We start from the raw sequence: 22121 nt of genomic DNA on the forward strand, positions 1-22121 counted from the left end.
AAACTGCTTAAGTTTATCAATAAATTTATCAACAAATAAACTGCTTAAGTTTATCAATAAGTTTATCAATAAATAAACTGATAAGTTTATCAATTATCAATTTCTTGTTTTACGTCTCACAGTTATGACTTTCAGCCTAAAGAAGATGGATGATGAATAATTATAAAAATAATTGATGGAACGATAGTGTAAAAGGAAACGGGAAAACCCCGAGAAAACTCACAAACACGATGCTGTCTACTACAAACTCACGTGACTAGATATCGAACAAGGAACCCCTTGCACCAAAATTTAGTAGTCTATGGCTGAGCTACTCTGCCCTCCTAATATGCAAATTTGTGTTTATAGTGTAGAGGAATGGTTCTCAACCTGGGGGTCGTGATGAGCGAGCAAGGGAGCGCAAGTTACAGAAATAAACTACATTCGTAATTACACATATTATGAATCGTGTTACAAAGAGTCGTTAAATTAAATAAAATGCGTACGAACAGAAAATAATTGTTGAGTAAGAACTGTGGTTCGATTAAGAACAAAGATAGTAAAAGACAAAAAAAAATATATATATATAATGCTATGTAGAAGTTCTTCTGGAAATAAAGATAGATCAGAGAAAATATGACTATTATTATTATTATTATTATTATTATTATTATTATTATTATTATTATTATTATTATTATTAAGCAATATAATACTCCTATGGAAGTAAATGAAACAACGCTATAGTCCACTTGTATTTTATATTTGAAGTCAAAAGAAATAGCATCATTGTGTAACGATACCATAGAATTTTCTTGGAAGCCTTAACTATGCCAGTTATCTACAGAAATTAATCTATCCTATCGTTTCGCAGTTGCATTTATAGTTACATCGTTTCTTTACCGCGCAGGCCAAAATCGATATGGATATGGGCTTATAATAGAAAAAAAATAGTATATAAATTTAAAAGCCCTTACAAATATTGAATCTTATACAGTGAAAATTGTGATGTGTAAGTACTTTTCTGAGAATATAAAATATTTAGTGTGTTTTCGTTGTTCGTAGGTATCAGGTGAATTAAAAAATGTAAGTAAAAGAAAGCTCAAAGATAAAACTAATAACCGAAAATCGATTTGATTACTTCATCTTGAAAATAATTGTAATTTTCTGTATGAATTATCAAAGTATGTTAGGTTTAAGTTTTATTCTGGTTTACGTGGTTGATGTCTCTGTCTGCATACGGTATTAAGGTAAAATGTCGTAAGCCTCATTTCCAACTTTTTTCAGGAGAGCAAAAAAAAAAAACTTCTAAATTCCATTTACATTCTTGCAAGACACAAGTATAAAAAGTGGTTTATTTGCCTTAATAGTACACACAAGCTTACAATATTTTTCGCACCTATGGCCTGACCTATAGTGAGCTGAATAAAATTCCACATTTTCAATTTTTTGATGGTTACTACCTTTTACGTTAACACCGTTGAAATGACATTAAGTGCAGACATAGTCATCATCGTTTATCAAGAGTGGTGGCGCTACGAAGATCCTTGTCACTAAACGAACCTTGTGTCAGGTTCGATCCTCACCTAGGTGAAGGTCTATAATTTAGCCTAATTAAATATAAGACATTGAATCGGAATAGTTCCAGGGAAAGATATCATAGTATAAACTTTTAATCGTACGTATCTATGAAAAAGATAAAGGAATCGAATCACTGGTTCATGTGTGATTCACTGTCCCGTTCCAAATCACACGATAATCAAATCCCGGCTCTTGTTATAAGTGCGTGCATCACAAATGAGATCCGAATCGCTTATGTTGTAGATTAGGTACCACGAACACTGAGTTATAAGTTGGTACCATGTTATAAGTTATAGTTAGAGATGTAATTTCTTTTATGATTGGCTGTTTTGTTTGTTCTTGAAGATAAACGTCCATTTTGAGCAGCAAGGCTATTTTAAACATGAACCTACAATTTAAGGTGGAAATTGAACCTCAGTAATGCGCTCAAATTTCAATGGTCTCCACCGAGAATCGAACCCCGAATCTCGTCTCCAAAGACTTTCACTTTAGTCACTAGACCCCTCGGGAAGGGCTTAAGCTTGATTGATTGATTTGGTGTTTAGTGTCCCTTTCAGAACTACGCTATATGAGACGTTGACCTACAGCTTAACGCTTTAACTACCATTTTTTTTAACGTGAACATAATTTTATATCAACGACTCCTTTAATGTGGGATATTCCTGACATCTGTACACAGTTTTGGAAACTAAGCACAATCTCCTGGTCACATCTGACACGATGGGAGAACATGTTTTTTTTTTTTTTTTTAGAATTTTCTAAAAACAAATTCCTAATGATGTTTGAATTATTCGCATGAGACACATGTATTCCGTTGGTAGTCAAGGGGTTAACGTGAGATCCAACCGGTAATCGAACCCGGATCTTCCGCGCCAGGGGAGGGCTTAAGATTCGTGAGAATGCGCCCCATTGTCAGTAGCTGCTCTCAATCCAACTAACAGGACTCATAGAAAGCGCATACCATGTTCAGAGCCTGCCTTAGACAATTTACCGCCCCGTTAAATTGCATCATTTGCCGCCCTCTTTTCTCCAGAAAGAAGAAAATTTAAAAGCCACGATTTTAAGTATGTTACCCCATCAACAACGAAGGGGAAGAAAATATCATTCCCACTCAGAAAGGCTTAAACACTATAAATACAATCTGGTTGAATCTAATTTCTTAATTAAATAATAATCTATTATGTTAATGAAAGATAAAGCAAACACATCTGCAGAGGAAAGATGGTAATCTATTTTATAGAATTCAAATCGAGTTTCAATCTCAATATATCAGTTTGCAATTTCAGTACAACTATCTCTTTTATCTTTATTTCTTGATTTTCCTTCTACATCTGTTAATTAAAAAAAAAAAAAAAACTTGTTTCCACCTTCAATTATAAAGAACTTGTTTGTGACAAAGACAAGACTACTTTTCATATTTAAACTGTGATAACTAATTAAATGGAGCAGATGTTCGTTACTGTTCGAGAATTGAATTCTTGTATTTGACAACAATCAAGCAATTCATGCTGGGATTTGTTTTGACCATTTGCTTTAGTACTGTCCATGTGACCTTAAACTAATGCGACCTAAACATGATTTATGAGTGTAGAATTCAAATAGGTCAGCTTAGTAAATTTAGCTACCATTATCATGAAGTGTTTCCAACAAGAAAAATTTATTTTAAATAATGTAATTATGACAGATTTTTATCGCTCCGTGCAAATGCACATGGGTACCAAATATTGCACATATGGTAGAGTTGGCCCTGACCATGTTTCATGAGAATCGATAATTTTAAGGACTGTTATCAAAAGAGCTTTTTAACGGGTGAAGGTGAATTCCCTCCGTTGCCTCCGAGTAGATTCAACCTCGAGTAACAAAAGCAATTCTTAAGTCTAAAAGTAATTATTAATTAATTACATAAATAAAAATCAAACGTTATATTTAATCCAGGTTCTCAACCTAATTCCTATTACGACCCCCATTTTATCACATCCTCTTGTCAGCGACATCTTTATAATTTCTTGTTTGTAATAAGCTTGTGTGGGATTTTCAATATACCCATTGCGGAGATCTCACGATATCCATATATTTTTATAATAGTAGAATCCATTTCTTGTATATAGTGGATACAGTAACTACACTAAAAGTGAACGGGTTAAAATCAAATTTGGTTAGTTCATTCATATTACAAATATCGAACTCGATCCGTCATACAATTTCAAAATGGAGGCCATTTGAATATTTTAATACTTCATAATTCCCTTAATTTTGAGTCATGTGATAACAAAATAAACTGATTTCTTATTTATTTTTTTTAAAAAAAAAACTTGGATAGTTGTTTTAAAAGTTACTGACTATTTTAATTTTCGAGAGGCCGCTACTTTGAGTCACTTCATATAGTGAATTTGGTACATTGTTGTGTGTGTGTTTAGTGTCTACAAAAACTGGCAAAGGCAGCTTGTTTACATTTATAATTTAGGAAACAAGTAAAATCAACCACTAAAAGTCAACCTTCATTATGTCCAGCTCACTGACAAAAAAAAAAAAAAAAAAAAAAAAAGACTATTCGCTCACACATATAGGCCGCGCGTGTAAAATTCTGCAAAGAACAACAAAGGATCCTAAACTAAAGCAAAATCCCTTTTATTGCCGACAGAATAATTTGTCAATTGTTGATTTATCAGCAAACGCAACGCAGCTATTGCGGATTAGTGTTTTTAATTTTAATTGTATTTCAATATGCAAGTTTTGTTGCATTTGTAATTTTCTGGTATTTCAATATGCAGTTCTCATTAGTTTCATATCGTACCTCTTACACTTAAATCGATTTTTGAACAACTTTGCACCTGTTGAAAATGTTTAGTAGACCTATTTTTTGTTGTTCTTAACAGTATGTATAAAAGTAAAAAAATATGAATATCAGAACAAATTTCAAAATCATATTTAAAAATATTTTCCGGTATTAGGTTCTAATCTTATTTATCTCTTCCGCTTATCTTCGTGACCCCCATGAAAACCTCTCGCGACCCCCAGGTTGATAAATCCATGAAAACCTCTCGCGACCCCCAGGTTGATAAATCCTGTGTTTAATCAAAACTCAAAACTTACGATGAAAGAAAGACTTGTTATAGTTCTTACCGCATATTATATCCAAGCTGCAGAGACCCACGTATTGAAATAAGTTGAAACCCGGAGTTGTAAGTTCCTCTTTTAGTTTCTCCATTAGGATAGCACTCTTTTCGTTGAAAACTGTCAGAAATTGTTCTAAAATCTTGAAGTGGAAAGCTGGCGTTAAGATCTTTCTGTGAGAGTGCCATTTAGAACCTGAAAATTAAAGAAAGGTTAAAACAAGTTCCTAATTAATAATGAATTTCATTGCCAAGATTTCACTCGGAGCATATCACACATGTATGATTATATAAAATCCATATTTTGCAATATTTCAATTCCTGGAACTTTGCAATATACACAGAGTGTTTCAAAACAACAGCGACAACGTTTAGGAAGTGATTCCTAACACCAAGATAAGACAAAATGTATAGACTAACCTGGGTGCACAAATGCTTCCTATAAAAATTGTTGCGTTAGTATCTTAGGATTCTGAAACATGAATTTTTGGATAGGGCACATACTATTTCCTATGTGAAGTCTTGACCCGACTACGGTAGGTCCCATAGTATTGGAGCTATGGACCTTTAAAGTTCATTTCTTTTTTTCTTTTTTTTCTTTTTTTTTAAATGTTTTCGGCAGCCTATAACTCAGAAAGCAAGCATTTGTGCACCAAGGTTAGTCTATACTTTTTGTTTTATCCTGGTGTCAAGAAGCACCTCCCAAACGTTCGGTGTTGTTTTGAAACACCCTACATTATATATATATATATATATATATATATATATATGTGTGTGTGTGTGTGTGTGTGTGTAGGTAGATAGATAGATAGATTGTCAACATTTACGCCAAGAGCATATTTGAAGGAATATTTTGATATTTCCTTTAAGATTCCCTAATTGTTGTGTTCGAGTACATTCGCATTTAATTATATTTACTTTCTAACGGTGTCCAACATCTGAGGTTGAATAACCACGAACAATCATCATAAATGTGTAAAAAAATATTGGACATCCAAAAGTGGGTACACTGAATATTTCTTAAAATTGATTGCTAAAGCTAGATTGCCATGCTGAAAGAATCTTTTAGATGTCATTTTAAAAATATTGAAACCCTACAATATTTCTCCATGTAAACATAGTCTTGAAAGGGACATAAAACTTTTTTTTTTATCTTGCAAGGAATCAAACCATGTGCAACTTTCTAAATCGTCTTGCTTGCTACCTGCTATCGCCCCGCAATAACATAAAGAAAGAAAAAAAGTTTCGCCTTCTGAAACGACAGTTCTTTCGGACGGAGAGGAGAAGCGCGCCAAAATAAATGTTTTGAATGAGGAGATTCACTATTTGTCCACTAGAGTGCAGTGCTGCACAGATGCAGATATCTTTCTTGCTTTCAGAAAGTTATACGTATAAACAGTAAATATTTATAGAAAGATTTTTAATGACAGCTGCAAGATTCTTGCAGCATGGGAACCTACCTTAAAATTTTATACCCATACATGAATTTTACAATTTACTCTACGGTACATTTGTTTAAATATAGCCTTTTCAAATCGGATGATTCTTTTTTATAAACCCTATATACATATCTTTATCAATTTAATAAAAATCATATGGAGTTCAGAACACGTCAGACGTCTAGGTAGCCAACAATCATATGGCAACCGCAGCTCTGGGTTTTGGTGATGGTGTGTTAGGACGAACTCCGTACTACGTGAGGAGCAGTAGAACGGCAGTGTGCAGTGAGCTGAACAGATCGTGATAATGTAAAATGAATAATCTGTGATTTTCAAACAAAGTAACTTGTTGGCCACTCTCAATAGTGTTGGCCAATATTGTTGGTGCTCGGTTATGTGTTGCAAACGAGACGGAAGTGGCACGTGTGTTGGGTGTGTCGTGAGGGGAAGTGCCGGAGGTGATGATGGTCTACAAAACACGGCAAAAGCACATCGGCGAAGAGGAACAGTGGTCAGAAGAAAAACCTCAGCGACATATCTCGCCCCGCATTAATGCGCATTCTCACTCAGAATCATCGTGTGACTGCAGTACATGTGACGGAGAAACTTAAACAGCACTTCCTACAGCCTATATCCACCGCTAGTCCCATGACATGGATATACAGGATCGGGTTACACTTGCGAAACCACTGATAAGCGACCATAACGCTTCAGCACGACACCAATGGTGCCGCGAACATGCAACATGAACCGCTGATCGCTGGGAACGTGTGATATGGTAGGGTGAGTCATTGTTCACATTATTTCAAACCGCAAGCCATGTTTGTGTATGGCGGATCCCCAAAGAAGCATGTGATCCGCAGTGTCTCCGCCCAATCGTGAAACATCGTAGTAACTGTGTGATGTTATGCGTTCTTCAATATTCGGTTTTCAGTAGGTGTCGTGCTGATGCTTAGCGGTCGCGCCATTGCATGTGATTATGTCACCATTTAAGAGAACCATATGCAACGTATGGTCCAGATATTGTTTCCGGGTAGGAGCTGTTATAGTCCTCCAAATGCCAGGACCTGAACATAATTGAACATTTGTGGTCCGTTATAGAGAGACGAATCCGGTGAAGATTTCCATCTCCATCCACTCGCACGGACCTGAATGTGCACTGCACGCGGAATATGATATTACTTGTTATCATTGATGGCCTCTATGAATCCATTCCACAATGCATCAGAGCTGTCCTGAGGCCGAGAGGTGATCCACTGTCATATTAATCTGGTAACTTGCACTTTTCTCAGATGTTTCTATTACTTTGATAACCACCTGTATATTCCAATAAGTACTCATATAATAAAATATTGATCTTAAACTCACATAAGCACTGATGTTTTTAACTTGTCCGAAGAATTAAATCTTTCAGTTTTACGTCACACGGTTATGCCGGCTAGACTAAAAGAGACGATGATGATTAGAAATGAATGAATGGTGAAATGAAGAAAGTGGGAGGAAACGGGAGAACCCCGAAAAAACACACGCACACGGTGTTTGTCTACCACAAAATCCAATTGGCGCGAGCTAGGATCGAACCAGGGACCCTACACACCAGAGATGAACGCTCTACCACTGAGCCACCGTGTTCCTTTAACTTGTCCGAATAAGTTTCAACGACTGCTGGTCATCATCCTCAGTACGTATCCATGAAGGAATTTTTACGTTGCTTTGTAGTCTCACATTACTGATAACACTCCTGCATCGTGGAAAGAATTATTATTGTACTTTATTAACGCCACATACAACATTGAATTCACTTTAAATGAACTAGCTTCAAGGATTAATGTACTTCATTTCACAAGCTGTAGCTTCCTCCTGTTTATGCTTTGCTTCGAACTCGGGGACGAAGCACCAAATTTTTTGAATCTGCATTCATAGATCTACGATGACAACAAGTAGTCGATGGGTGCTTAAGTGAATTTAAGATCAATCCTTTATTATTTAAATATGCATAAAAGTGTTCATATAATTAACTAAAAAGCACTTTATTAGCAAAATTACAATTTTCCTACGCACTCTTACTATATATAAATTTAGTTTGTTTTTTTTAAAAAACATAATTGGTAAATACTATGTCCTGGCAATATTGCACCCAAATTATAGAACTGAAAACATCATGGCTTAAGTAAAGGTATGCATTCCATTCAGGACAGGTAGATGTGCCCTACGAGCGGTTGATGGTAAAGCTCCAGACTGCCATGATGTCAGCACACAGTTAAAATGATGTGGTCGCAACCCCGTTTCAGCCGTATTTAACCCCATCCCCATGTTTTCCCACATACTCTGATTCATATTTTGACGAGGGTAGAACAAGAGACTTCCACCAGACATCGAACCCGGGCCATGGAATTGCTAGGTTGATGCTTCACCAACTAAACCATGCGGCATTCTGAAAACACCACAGGCAGAGAAAAATATATTTTTTTCCACCACTCTTTTTAATTATATGCGTACTGTATAGTAAATTAACTGAGTTCACGAATTTTCTAACACAGGTACTTGCCCTAATTTCTTAGTATAAGTATAGTTTTTTTTTTTTTTTTTAATCCAACAGTTGATTTCCGAAAATTTACTGGAACCAAGGTATGAGAATACTTAAAATAATACGCGCTTCGCGCAACATAACAAATTAGTTACATGGATGTTTAGAACTCAGAGAAAATAACTAAATACAGACTTAGCTTTCAAGCTCCGAATGGATTGTCGACCAGTGTAGAGAAGAAAGAAGCTCTCAAAATATTTAAAATGAGTCATAGTGACACACGAGAAGACACCTTTATCTGTAGTTTTTATTATTATTATTATTTTCTGATTATTTCTTCTGTTCTACCTACACTCTATCGAAAAGCCATTCAAGGCTTAGAAAAATGTGTATCTGGCTATTTACTATCGTCAATAGTCATATGTATAACAACTGAATATAGGGTACAGTACTTACACGATTGTTGAAAACCCACATATACTAAAAGGCAGTAAAAAGTAGTACTTAGCTTTCGAGCCTTACACGTCTTATCGTCGGAGTACAAGAGAAACAGAGAAAATTTATTATTATTATTATTATTATTATTATTATTATTATTATTATTATTATTATTATTATTATTATTATTATTATTATTATTATTATTATTATTATTATTATTATTATTATTATTATTATTATTATTATTATTATTATTATTATTAAACACTAGGAAGAATCATTAAGCACTCAGCAGTGTGTCATTCTTCCATTTTTTTTCTATTGATCGCGAAAGAACATAAAAATTGTACTCTATAAAATTAATTTTGTTTTATATGTAATGAATACAGTACTTACCTGTACTTGTAAGTAAACCAGTCCCCATCCAATCATGAAGTAAGTCATAGACATGACTTTTCTCAATGTTCTTCGAGTTGCCAAGAATAGCCTAATAAATACAAACCAATTAATTTAACGTTCATATTACATTAGCCAATGACGTATATAAATGATTTGTTAATGTAAGTATATAAAAATGAAAGTCACTATGTTTGTGATTTTGTACACTCATGTCCAAAATGATTGTCGCATATCTATAGCTGTCTTCTTGTAAGAATATAATTTGATAATGATTTTGCAGGATACTTTTAATACTGATACTATGTGTATAATCGGGAAATGTATATTTATGGTCAATTTTATAGGAAAAGAATTATAAATACGAAAATTAGAATGAGTAATTACCAAATGTTGCTAAATGAACAAGAAAGGTTTTTTCGTTACATTGTTCTTATTTAATGCTCATTTGAAATGAAATTTACCACATTCATATCTTTGCAGATTATACAGATACTAACATTATAAGAAATACCAGGCGAATTCGTTATCAAATTATATTCCTACAACAACATAATTATAGACATGCGACAATAATTTTGGACATGAGTGTACCTCTTGAAACACCCGACCGACCTCCATCAAATTTTCAACATAGATGAGGTTCGGGGCTGGGATGTTTTTTTATGATTATTATTATTATTTCACTGACGGTACAACGTAGGGGAAATGAAGGGGGATATATATATATATATATATATATATATATATGAACCACGCGACTGATCTCGATCAAATAGCCACAAAGACGAGGTTCGGGAAAGATCATTTCACTTTGACGGTGCAACTTAGGGGAGGGGAATACATATATCGGAGGGGTCGCTGAGATGAACATTGACACTTCCGATGCCATTTCAATCCAAATTTAACCCTGCAACTTACGGAAGGGGAAGATATATAAAAGTGATCGATATTAGTGTCGAATCTATAGTTTTCGGGGTCATTGAAATGACCAGTGACACTTCCGATGCCCGTTTAAGTCCAAATTCAGCACCCAGCATCACAACTTGAGGGAGGGGGAAAGGGGATATATATATATATATATATATATATATATATATATATATATATATAAAGAAATTGTGCATTTAAAGTTTTTATTTCAACCTAGAGAAGAGGGTAATCAACATTAGTAAAATATATACAACTTTTCAAGATGCGAACACAAAGAATATTTCGCAATTTGGTAAGTCTGGTAGAGACAATAAAGACAATCACACGAACTTACTTATCCATTATGGGATATGGATAGTCACCGTTAAAGTCACCGTAACCGTGATTCTAATAAGTATACCATTTACGGATAAAAGTAATGTTACTTTTAATACATAGTGTTATTTATTTATTTTACGTTCAAGCGACCACAGTATTGTACATTTGTACATGCGGTATAGAGCATGTCCATATATTTCTATGTGAATAACAACATCTTATTACTAGTAGGCCATATTTTTTTTAGTGGCTTTATGGAAAAGGTAGAAGTTGTTTTTTATTACTCTCTTTTTGATCAATATTCCTTACTATTAAAAAGTATAAAAAAAATATTTTAGGAACTGTCAATTTTTGTGCAATTAAAGAATACTTCTGAAAGACTTTTCTTTTTTTGTGAAATGTTCTCTCAACTAGTTTCAAAGCAGATGACCAACATATCGAGCCCTTGTGAGAAGAAATCAACGTACGCTGAAATTGTTGCGCTCCAATAGGTTACTTTTGGGCCATTTTCCATGGCAGTTAAAACGCAATTCTTGTAGCTTTCTTAATTCCACGGGAAGACAAACAACAAATACGTACTCACGCAACGGCAAATATTATATGGCACCATTTTTTTCTATGAACCAGTAATACATACAAAAACTTTACATTTCAAAATGAAACTATATACATTAAGGAGTCACTTCAAAAATGTGGGAGAAAACTGCAACCTAATCGCCGCCTCTGCTCTTACTTAGATACCTACTTGCTCTACTATTTAGTGTTGCCAACTTCATTATGTTAAGTTTATAGTTTCTAGCTTATCATTTGATTGTAGCTTTACAATTTTCTTTTGTATGTTTAAATGATTCAGAGAGAGGGAGAGAATAAAAACAATGTTGCAACAGGTAACGTGTTAGTCTTTCTTTGAAAATTTCATCTGACTTGGAGTCTCTTATATCGTTAGATAGTTTGTTGTAAATTAATATTCCTGTATACTTATGGCCTTTTTGCTAGAGCGTTGTACTATGTTTAGGAATAGGAAAATCCCTTTTTTTCCTAGTACTGTACGTATGTACTTAAGAGTCGGTCCCCAATGTGACGTCTGAGGTCTTTACTATATCCCTGTGCTTTGTTGCTCAAGTGAGTTTCGTGGGGCGCGGTGGCTCACTGCTAGAGCGTTCACCTCCGGCGCTTGAGGTCCCTGGTTCGATTCCAGCTCGCGCCATGTGGACTTTGTGATGGACAAACACCATGCTCGTGTGTTTTCTCGGGGTTCTGCTGTTTCCTGCCACTTTCGTCATTGCACCATTTCATTCATGTCTCATAATCACCGTCTCATTTAGCCTAACCGGCATAACCGTGGGACGTAAAACTAAAAGATTTCATTTCATTTTCAAGTAAATTTCCCACCAGACGTCAAAAATTGGACATTTTATTCGAACCAACCTAATATTAACTCTAGTCACTAATGAATACACATATCTATAACATATATAAATTGTGAATAAGGCTCCGTGGGGAGAGTCGAAACCTTGATAAAGTACAAGGAATTTTCACGAACCAAAACTTAAACTAAATGCAAATATTGAGATTATTTCGTTTCGAGATTATCATAAATTCAATTCACTAGGCCAGTCCAACTCAATTCTCAATGCACTATGTTCGATGTTTCCACCAGTGATTTTTGTTTCAGTTTGTTGTATACGTACATGACTCCTAACCAAAATTAACGAAAGTATATAGTGACGTTACTATTACAGAATCGTCACCCTGATATTCTCACGACAGATAACAAACAGTAAAATCTGTCTAAGATGCCCACTTGAAGTCCTATAAAAAAGATAAACTCCTGTCACCGATTAACGTACAAAGAAAATGATGTATCTTTATATCTAAGTATCACAAGTAGGAAACTAATTTAAGCAGATGGTCAAGTTAGAGCGGTACATAAATTTACATCTCTTACTGTATAGTAATCAAAATAAAGTATGATGAAATTATGTTAGTGGTTCATAGTTCGCTTGGAAGTTGTCCATATTCATACATGGTTGTTCCATGTTAAACACCTTATATATATTTATTTATTTATTTTAAGGTGGGTTGAACTTGGATAACACTTTTGTTGGGGTACTCCGTCGCATCCTGATAATGAGAAATAAAATAATTGTGCATTTAAATACTGTCTAGAAGGGGCAACTTTACTTTGAACAGGTGGATTTTATGTCAATTACAGCCAGATATGGAGTACATATTGTATACGCATTCTGAACTACTATCTGCACTAGCATAGAAGTACAGATTACAGACGACGTCCCACCTTATTCCCACTATCAAGACGCCACGAAGCACCAATTTCATCATGGGTTACCCCTCCCCCCCCAAAAAAAATTACTCGAATTCAACACACCTTAATATATATATTCTTAATAAAAGATTTCATTGGCTACATGTTTCCTTTACCTAACATAATATTGCTGTATTAATACCAGCTCTTGCAGTCTAATTAATTGTGAGATTCTTTACATCAAAAAAATTCTCAGTTGGTACGGTCGTTATTTCCTTTCGAATACATACCTCTAAATCTGGAGCATACGTGAGGTTGACTACTGGATGAAAGCCAAACCAAAAACAGTACACATTTTGGTAGAGTGCGATGTATTTATTGATCGCCATAAATATTTCTGCAAATAATTAGAATCACTTTTAATTGTAGCTCAAGTTTATCAAGATTATTTGCTTCTTAATTTATTGAATGAATTCAACATTCGTTACTGTAGATAGTGAATATCCACCATTCGACAATTGATTGCTTTAATGGGGGCGCCAGTATCTAGGCTATTTGTCACCGCCATGACAAGGTCAATGGTTGACACATGCTATACATTAAAAATGCAATATTAAATTCTTTGGAATACCGAAACAACTGGTTAGATTAGTTAAGATATGTTTAATTGAATCCCAAAAGTAAAGTCCGGGTAGAAAAATTCTTGTCCACGAGCTTTCACGTCGAGAATGGCTTGAAACAAGGAGATGCGTTGTCGCCATTATTATTCAACTTTGTCCTGGAGTACGCTATAAGGAAAATCAAAGACAACAACCAGGGCCTACAGCTGAATGGTATTCACCAGGTTATTGCGTATGCTGATGATGTAAATTTAGTAGGGGATGATAGGAGAACAACAGAAAGAAATGCAGAAGTGTTATTAAATGCTTACAGAGACATGGATTTAGAAGTAAATGCAGAGAAAACTAAATACATGGAAGTTCGTCCTGATCGTAATACTGTAAATTATGGATGCGTTAAAATATCAAAAAATACTTTTAATAAAGTGGATACTTTCAAATATCTAGGATCAATATTAACAGACCAAAATCATGTCCAGGAAGAAATTAAATGTAGACTAAAAGCAGGGAATTCGTGTTACTATTCATTTCAAAACTTTTTGTTGACGCGAATTCTGTCGAGGAAGTTATAGCTATGAAACGACAATCATGCATGTTGTGATGTATGGTTGCAAAAGATGGTCGCATACTCTGAGAGAAGAACGCAGATTGAAAATATTTGAGAATAAAATTCTGAGATTAATAGTCGTACCCAAGAGGAACGGAAATGGGGGATGGCGGAAACTTCACAACGAGGAACTGCATAATTTATACCGTTTACCAAACATTGTTAGGGTTATTAAATCTAGGAGGCTCAGACGGGCAGGTCATATAGCCAGAACGGAAGAAAACAGGAACGCCAATCAGAAAACGTCTATTAGGAAGACCTAGGCGCATATGGGAGGATAATATTAAGATTAGATATCGCAGAAATAGGAGTACAAAATGGAAACTGGGTCCAGTTGGCTAAAGACAGAAATACAATTTTTGTCCATCCCTCCCTCCCCTCCGAGAAATTAAATCTCACAGCGTCACTGAATATAAATAACTGACGTTTTCTTCTTGAATGAGTGCTCTGTGTGCAAGACCTATTTGATTATAATGCCATTTTCTCTAGTTCAAGGACTCAATAAGGTAACTTCTTTGTATAATGTTCCCGGGACTCACGGATTCATCCATTTTCATCTGTACTTAGTTGTTCATCTGTAAGTGGAAGTATCTGCAAAATGTAAGGGGTTCAGTAATACAAGTTTTTGTTCTAGTTCACTGAAGATGATGACACTACTTCGTCGAAACCGTCTGTAGGTCTCTACATTGTTACAGGATTTTTATTATTATTATTATAGCTGAAATTATTTAACAACTAAATTACGTTAACTGGAGATGTATGGTATACAGGTTTAATGAATTAAGAGAAGTGTAGTTAGAGATAAGAAAAGTAAAAGGATCCGGTTTACACCCTGTAAAGGAGTTTGGTTTGTATAATGTAATATTTTCACAATTAATATTTAAACCGGAAGTGGTAATATATATCTGCCATTTCCGGTTTTCGTAGAAAGATTAGAGTGGTGATGGAATACATTATGAGACTTTTAATTGATTACAGAAAACCGATTCTCGTTGTCTATTACCCTTTTTAATCTATAGCGATCAACGTTAAAACCGGAAGTGGTTGATTTCTGCCACTTCCGGTTTGAATAGAGAGTTAAGAGAGAAGATGATATCTGTTCTTAGAACGCTAAGTCAATTTAAGAAAACGCTTCTCGCAATCTCTTATCGTTTTTGCTCTATGTACACTCGTGTCCAAAATTATTGTCGCATGTCAATAAATATGTTGTTGTAGGAATATAATTTGATAACGAATTCGCCCGGTATTACTTATAATGTTAGTATGTGCATAATCGGCAAAGACATGTATGTGGCAAATTTCATGTCAAAAGACCAGTAAATAAGAACAATAAAACGAAAATAAAACTTTCTTGTCGATTTAGCAACATTTTGTTTTACTCATTCCAATTTTCGTATTTATAATTCTTTTCCTATAAAATTTGGGAATGCGGCGTAGGATCGAAACTGCGTACGATCGAAAAATTCAGCTCAAAACCTGTTTCGATCGTACGCAGTTTCGATCGTACGCAGTTTCGACCGTACGCAGTTTCGATCCTACGCAGTTGCCCTGAAATAATTTAAGTTTTAATCATGCGCTCAAAAAATATATTTTTTTTCTCTCTCTCTTTAATTTGTTTAACCTGTGCAGCTATAAATTAGGGTTATATTCATGGACTCCACACGACCTAAACTGCGTAGGATCGAAACTGCGTACGGTCGAAACTGCGTAGCGTCGAAACTGCGTAGGATCGAAACTGCGTAGGATCGAAACTGCGTACGGTCGAAACTGCGTACGATCGAAACTGCGTACGGTCGAAACTGCGTAGCGTCGAAACTGCGTAGGATCGAAACTGCGTAGGATCCACACTGCAGGTAGGATGGACAAGTTACAGGCGTATGGATTGAGAATCAATTATGATTTGTAATGATGACTATGTCAGAAGTGTAATACTAACTTTGAAACAGCTTCGACGGAATATAATGTAAAATAGTTATGTAATATGAAGAATTTAAAGTAATGAAGAATATGATGTATAATGAATATTGAAGGATAATAATAATAATAATGTTTAACGAATATTTCGATTGTAAAGATATTATTTCTAAAGGCTATCAGAAAGTTAGAGAAACAAAAGTCAGATAAAGATTCATATGCTGTTCTGTGTGTACTTGTCTGCGTAATATGAATGAAAATTTATATGATTTTATGTACAGCTTAACGACCTAATCACCAGTTATTCATATGTATGTCAACAACGTTACAATATTGTACTTCGCTTTGGGAGTTTCTCATTTGTACACTGAACCTTTAAATCGATTTATAATTGGAACATGTACCCGTGGGAGTAGGAGCATTTCAATGTATTCCGTTACATTTCACAAAAATATTTTTAACCGTAAAAGATTCGAAATTAAACTACTATTCAAATAGAGAATAAAATTACGAAAGTTTACAACTATTACTGGAAATCAATGCTGTCATCCATTTTGAACATTTTAAAAGAACATAGTTTCTAATGTATTGAAATTTCATTTCTTATGAATAGTTTGAAACGTTGTAAATAGTTGTAAAGAACCTGCAGAAAATTCGTCAAAATCCTCCTACAATGGGGAAGCCGTGTTAGACATGGAGTTAGTGGATGCAGATGGTGGCATTGGAAAAGTCCGGGTCTCCCGAGCACAGTGGTGATATCAGAAACCGGGCCCCAGCCATGAGGCTCCAGAAAAAGGGTTCTTTCTATACGCCTATTAAACATGGAATTGTATGTGGGTGGGTGGTGAAGTTTTTAAATGTTCGGGTCGTCTGAGCACAGTGTTAACGTCAGAAATTGGGCCCTTGTCTCAAAGGTCCAAAAATGGTGTCCCGAAATTTTGAGCTTGGCTTCATTATATTTTTCTTTTAAGCATGGAGTTATTGGATACATATTGTGGTGTTGGAAAGCTCCGGGACCTGAGACTCCAGAAATGAGATCCCAAAAGTTTGGGTTCAGGTCTCTTTTATTTGCCTATTTAACATGGTGTTGTACTATAGTGTTAGCGTTTGAAAGGTCGGGGTCGATTAACGAAAGCGGTAATGTCAGAAATTGGGCCCTGGCCTCGAAGCTCCAGAAAATGTGGTTCCGAAATGTTGGGCTTGAGTCCACTCTATTTCTCGTTTCAGCATGGAGTTGTTGCATACAGATGGTGACGTTGGAAAGATCCGATTCCCCTCAGCACAGTGGTGGTCAGGAACCAGGCCCCCAACATGGGGCCCCAGAAATGGAGTCCCAATGTTTTGGGCATGAGCCCCTTCTATACGCCTATTAAACATGAATTGTTGTACGAAGGTGAAAAACTTGTATCTTCGTAAAAAAAAAAAAAAAAAAAAAAAAAAAAAAAACTTGTATCTTCCTTATAATTATTAGATAATAATCTCAGCTCCTAAACACGTATAAAAGATACCGAAGTTATATTTCAGCAAAAAACAATTACCATATAACATCTCTTTGCATGTGTAATGACTGAAATGTATTATACTTTGCTTCCCTCCCAAATAAATAAATAAATAAATAAACTATTACAGTCGATAAGCGTAAATCTGGCAGAACCTATTTTCCGAAATCTAAAACAAATCACGCAGATTGTTTATTGCTTGTTCGCGATTGTCCACATCACATTTTCGGTTTTTCATTGTATGTAATTAACTATACCATAACAGAAATTCCCGCTACGAACAAATTACACGTTAGGTATACGCCTATGTGTCTCGTCTCGAGGACTTCCGGGCCGCAGTGGCTTAGTGGCAGAGGGTTCACACATGCTGCGGGGCCCTGGTTCTATACCAACTTGCGCAAAGTGGGGTTTGTGGTGAACAAACACCGTGTGTGAGGGTTTTCTTGGAGTTTCCCTTTCCCACAACTCTTTCATTTCACCATTCCATTTATTCTCATCATCTGCGTCTCCTTTAGTCTACCCAGGATGACAGTCGGACATAAAACTTAAAGATTGCATTTTCATTTTCACATTTGGAGACCCTGTATCTGTGTTCCTTGAGTGCCCCAAATGCTAAATAATAATGGGTTGGAAGGCCCATGAAGTTTAGTACCTGGTACACTCATTATCTCAACTTGCCCAAAAAGTTAAGGGCTCACGTTAAGTTAACGCCCCAAAACTTTGATTTTCACACCTTATTAACTATATTGGCCCGAAAGATGAAATTTGTTAGCCCATCGATCTTTATCTCGACTAGCCCAGAAAGTTGGGAGGCTCTGGTGAAGTTAGCCCCCAAATTTTCGGCGCCTATATCACATTAACTATGGGAGAACGAAAGCTGAAATTTGGAAGCCTATCCAGCCCGTAGACAGTACTATGTAGGCCATTCATTCTCTGGACCAGCCCAGAAACTTTGGGGGGGGGGCTCACGTTAAATTAGAGCCCGAAATCTTTGGCGCGCATATCTCATTAACCCTTTCGGGACAAAATCGATTTTGGGGTTTTTGGTAGACTTTCAGTTAATGATTTATTGCCCAAACACTGTTATCCCGATTGATATCGTTTACGTCTTGTATTTTAGAAAAGGGACATGGCTATTTTTTGGTGTAAGTTAGATTGCAGTGTTGCGAACGGGAGGGATTATTGAAAAAATGTAGGAGTGAAATTTAAAAAAAAAATCCCTAGCCGAATTTCATGATTTTTTCTAGCTGGGAACACCGAAGCCACAGGGGTTCAAGTCACCTAAAAAGAATTTTCTGGTATGTTGACAAGGTACAGTAAAAACCTGAAGTCGCTGGCTGCCATACAAAGAGAGAAAGAAAAAAACTCTCTCATAATACACATCAAATTTTGGCACTTCTTACGCGTCAGAAGCAAAAATCAGCATACATGGTGGTTCACCGTCTTCCCTAATTATTCAATCGTGCTCCTCTATGGTGCGTTTTGTAGGCCAAGAATGATTCCAGACAGTTGTACGTTGGTTTGAATATAGCCAAGGACACTGAAATAATAGGGGGGAAAGGATAAACTTCCCAAATTTTTTACAAACAATTACAATTAACATTTTCTGTAGCTGGCAACATTGCTACCACTCAGAAGCAAACAATTTTAAAGTAATCTTTGGCCCACCAATAATATATTCAGCTAGTATCATGATGATATCTCTCAAATTAAGCATGTAATTTTAAAAAGTATATCATTTTTCCTAGAAAGTCACTATTATCCTTAAAATTATGTAATATGGTATACTGTAAGACCGGAATTGTAGTGTCTCCAATTATCCAAGTGAAACTTTTTATAGTGCGTTGTGTAAGTCAAGGATGAGGCTTCCAGAATCTGGTATGTTCGTTCCAATGTAGCCAATAGAAGAGAAGGAAATAAGAGGCAAATTTTAGAAGGGAAAAAAGGAAATTTTTACCAAAAAAAGTCTGGAAATAAATAGTTCTATGGCTGGAAATACTGCTAAGAGACAGATGCAACTATCTTCAAATAAACCTTAGCCCACCACTAATATATCCTGAAAGTATCATGTCGATATTGAATAAACGAAGCTAGTAATTAAAAATTAATAGATTATGGTAAATATAAAAGTGAGAAAAATCAAGGATTAGAACCTTAATACGAAAATGAAATGAAATGAAATCTTTTAGTTTCACGTCCTACGGTTATGCCGGTTAGGCTAAAGTAGACGCTGATGATGAGAAATGAATGAAATGGTGGAATGAAAAAAGTGGAAGGAAACGGGAGAACCCCGATAAAACCCACACACACGATGTTTAGAACCTAAATACGAATTTATGGTGCGCCTCCTAATTACGCAATTGCAACGATCTGTGCCCAAGTTTGTTCAGTAAGGACCGATGTTTGACTGACGTAGTTCACTTGCGCTCGGACGTATAGGTACGGAATTATAAACATAAACTTCGAAAATTGACAAATCTGAAAATACTTTATCTTCGCATTGAATTTGGACCCCTCCTCCAAAGTAAGTTCATGCGTATGGTACGTACCACCATACTACGATTTTTAATTTCAGTAAAAATCCCTTTGTTTTCTTGCCCCCAGGATAACTATATACTCTGCCAGTTAATATGTTTAAAACATTTGGAGTGATGTATCGTCATGTGTATAGATTAACCTCTTGCACACAGAGAATGTTTCTTTTCCAAGATTTAAATAAAACTGAAATGTTTTCCATTTCCATACAGAATTCAATTCACCTAAGATGTCCAAAGTTCACCTAAGATGTCCAAAATTCAATTCACCTAAGATGTCCACAACAATTTTTATGGAGGTAGTTGGAGAATACTTTATATCATAGGCCCGTAGTTAAACTCCCTCTATAAAAATTGTTGTGGAAGCACCTCAGGATTCTGACATACGCATTTTTGGATAGGGCACATACTAGTTCCTAAGTTAAGTCTTGACCCGACTGCGGTAGGTCCCATAGTTTTGGAGCTATGGACCTTTAAAATTCCTTTTTTCATGTTTTTGGCAGCCTATAACACGTAAACCGTTGCTTGTAGAGGGATAAATTCTTAAGGTCTTTTGAATTTGGCTAATCAGAGTGCTCCTTTAACCCGCGTATATTCGACGATAACCGTTCGGGATAAAATCTGCTCGCCATGTAGACCTAATTTTATTACAAAATGACGACTGTCTATTTACTTTATTTTGTAGTTCTTCCATATTCACTTTCAAATGATCGGCGCCAGTTGCCATCTAATAAAGTTGATGCGTTTGTTGCTTCTAGTACACAACCGCTTTGAAAAAGAAGCAATAAATGCATCAAATGTGGGAGATGAATTTAGAACACCAAAATGGTACATGCCTAGCACATCTTGTGCTGTTAGGGTTTCTTCAGAAACATTTTGTAAAACAATTGAAAACACATCGCGCGGTTTGTATTTTGAAATTTTGCGTATACTTGGATTTGTTTAAGTATTTCTTTCTACTGTGTTTGCCTGTAGCTTCAGTTCATAAGCCTTTATAATTAGATACCCAACATATATGGCAATCACGCAGAAAACAACACCGAAGATTCTAACCTTTTGTTTACACACAGGCTGTGTGTCATTTCAACTAGCAGCATTTGACACACAACTCCAAACGGAGAGTGAGTTGTTCTAACCACTTGTTTGTGTTATATTTTAACACAATCGTGCTAACACATAGGCATGTCGTTGAAATAATACAACGATTTTTTACAGTATAGGCACTTCCAGTAGAACTACAAGGATTAAATTTGGCAAAGTTTTTAGCCTCCTGGGACTATATAGAAAATTTCCAAAAGTGAATATTTTCCATTTTTAGCAGCTTTAAAGAGACAAAAAACTGTGTAATTTAAATAGACTTTTTGGATGTACAAAATCTCATATTTTAGGTACCGTAATTGAAATCGGAATAAAAACTAGGAATTTTGGTATGTTAGTAGGTTTATGAGGCGCGAGGCCGTAGGATGAGAAATTTTGTATCTGGCGACAAATTCCCACCTACTTAAAACTAAACTGATTATATAAACATTCAATTTTGCCAATTGCCAAGTTCATAAAGAAATTGAAAATCACAGCAACTGGGTAAGTAAGAAAATGCTAATCCAAATGTCAATTGAAAGAAACGGAAGTCTTTTAAGTAAATATTGGCAGCAACGCATTCTAATTTTCCAACTTGGTCAAAAGTTAGCAGGGTTGGAAAAAATACAGTTTTTTTTAAAAAAAAAAAAGAACAAAACGCGTGTTTAAAACATGAAAAAAGTGTTTAAAATGTTTTAAAGATGTTTTAAAAAACACACAAAAAAGTAAAAGTACATGTTTTAAACATTTTGAACAGTTTAAAATATTATTTTAAACATATTTCAAAATCGTGTAATCACGTATTTATTAAGACTTTTTGCTCTTTCAACCGATCTTTTCATTTATTTTATTCTCTTTAAGACTACACAGTGTTGGG

At 35.3% G+C, this 22121-nt stretch overlaps 1 protein-coding gene across 2 annotated transcripts in view; it reads right to left on the reverse strand.

The window, feature by feature from the left end:
• Positions 1-22121, reverse strand: part of LOC145672914 (cytochrome P450 4C1-like) — a 60099-nt gene that overhangs the window by 25251 nt on the left and 12727 nt on the right. The window contains exons 2-4 of one of the 2 annotated variants that reach the window (XM_081742117.1): positions 13284-13390; positions 9477-9567; positions 4684-4869 (exon numbers count right to left, since the gene is read on the reverse strand). In XM_081742117.1, coding sequence (XP_081598243.1) covers positions 4684-4869; positions 9477-9567; positions 13284-13390 — 384 coding nt within the window. The remainder of the gene's footprint in view (positions 1-4683; positions 4870-9476; positions 9568-13283; positions 13391-22121) is intronic. The other variant, XM_081742118.1, reaches the window with a different exon arrangement.

Source organism: Thermobia domestica, chromosome 16, assembly GCF_964235325.1.
Source record: "Thermobia domestica chromosome 16, izTheDome1.hap1.1, whole genome shotgun sequence".
NCBI classification, from domain to species: domain Eukaryota; kingdom Metazoa; phylum Arthropoda; class Insecta; order Zygentoma; family Lepismatidae; genus Thermobia; species Thermobia domestica.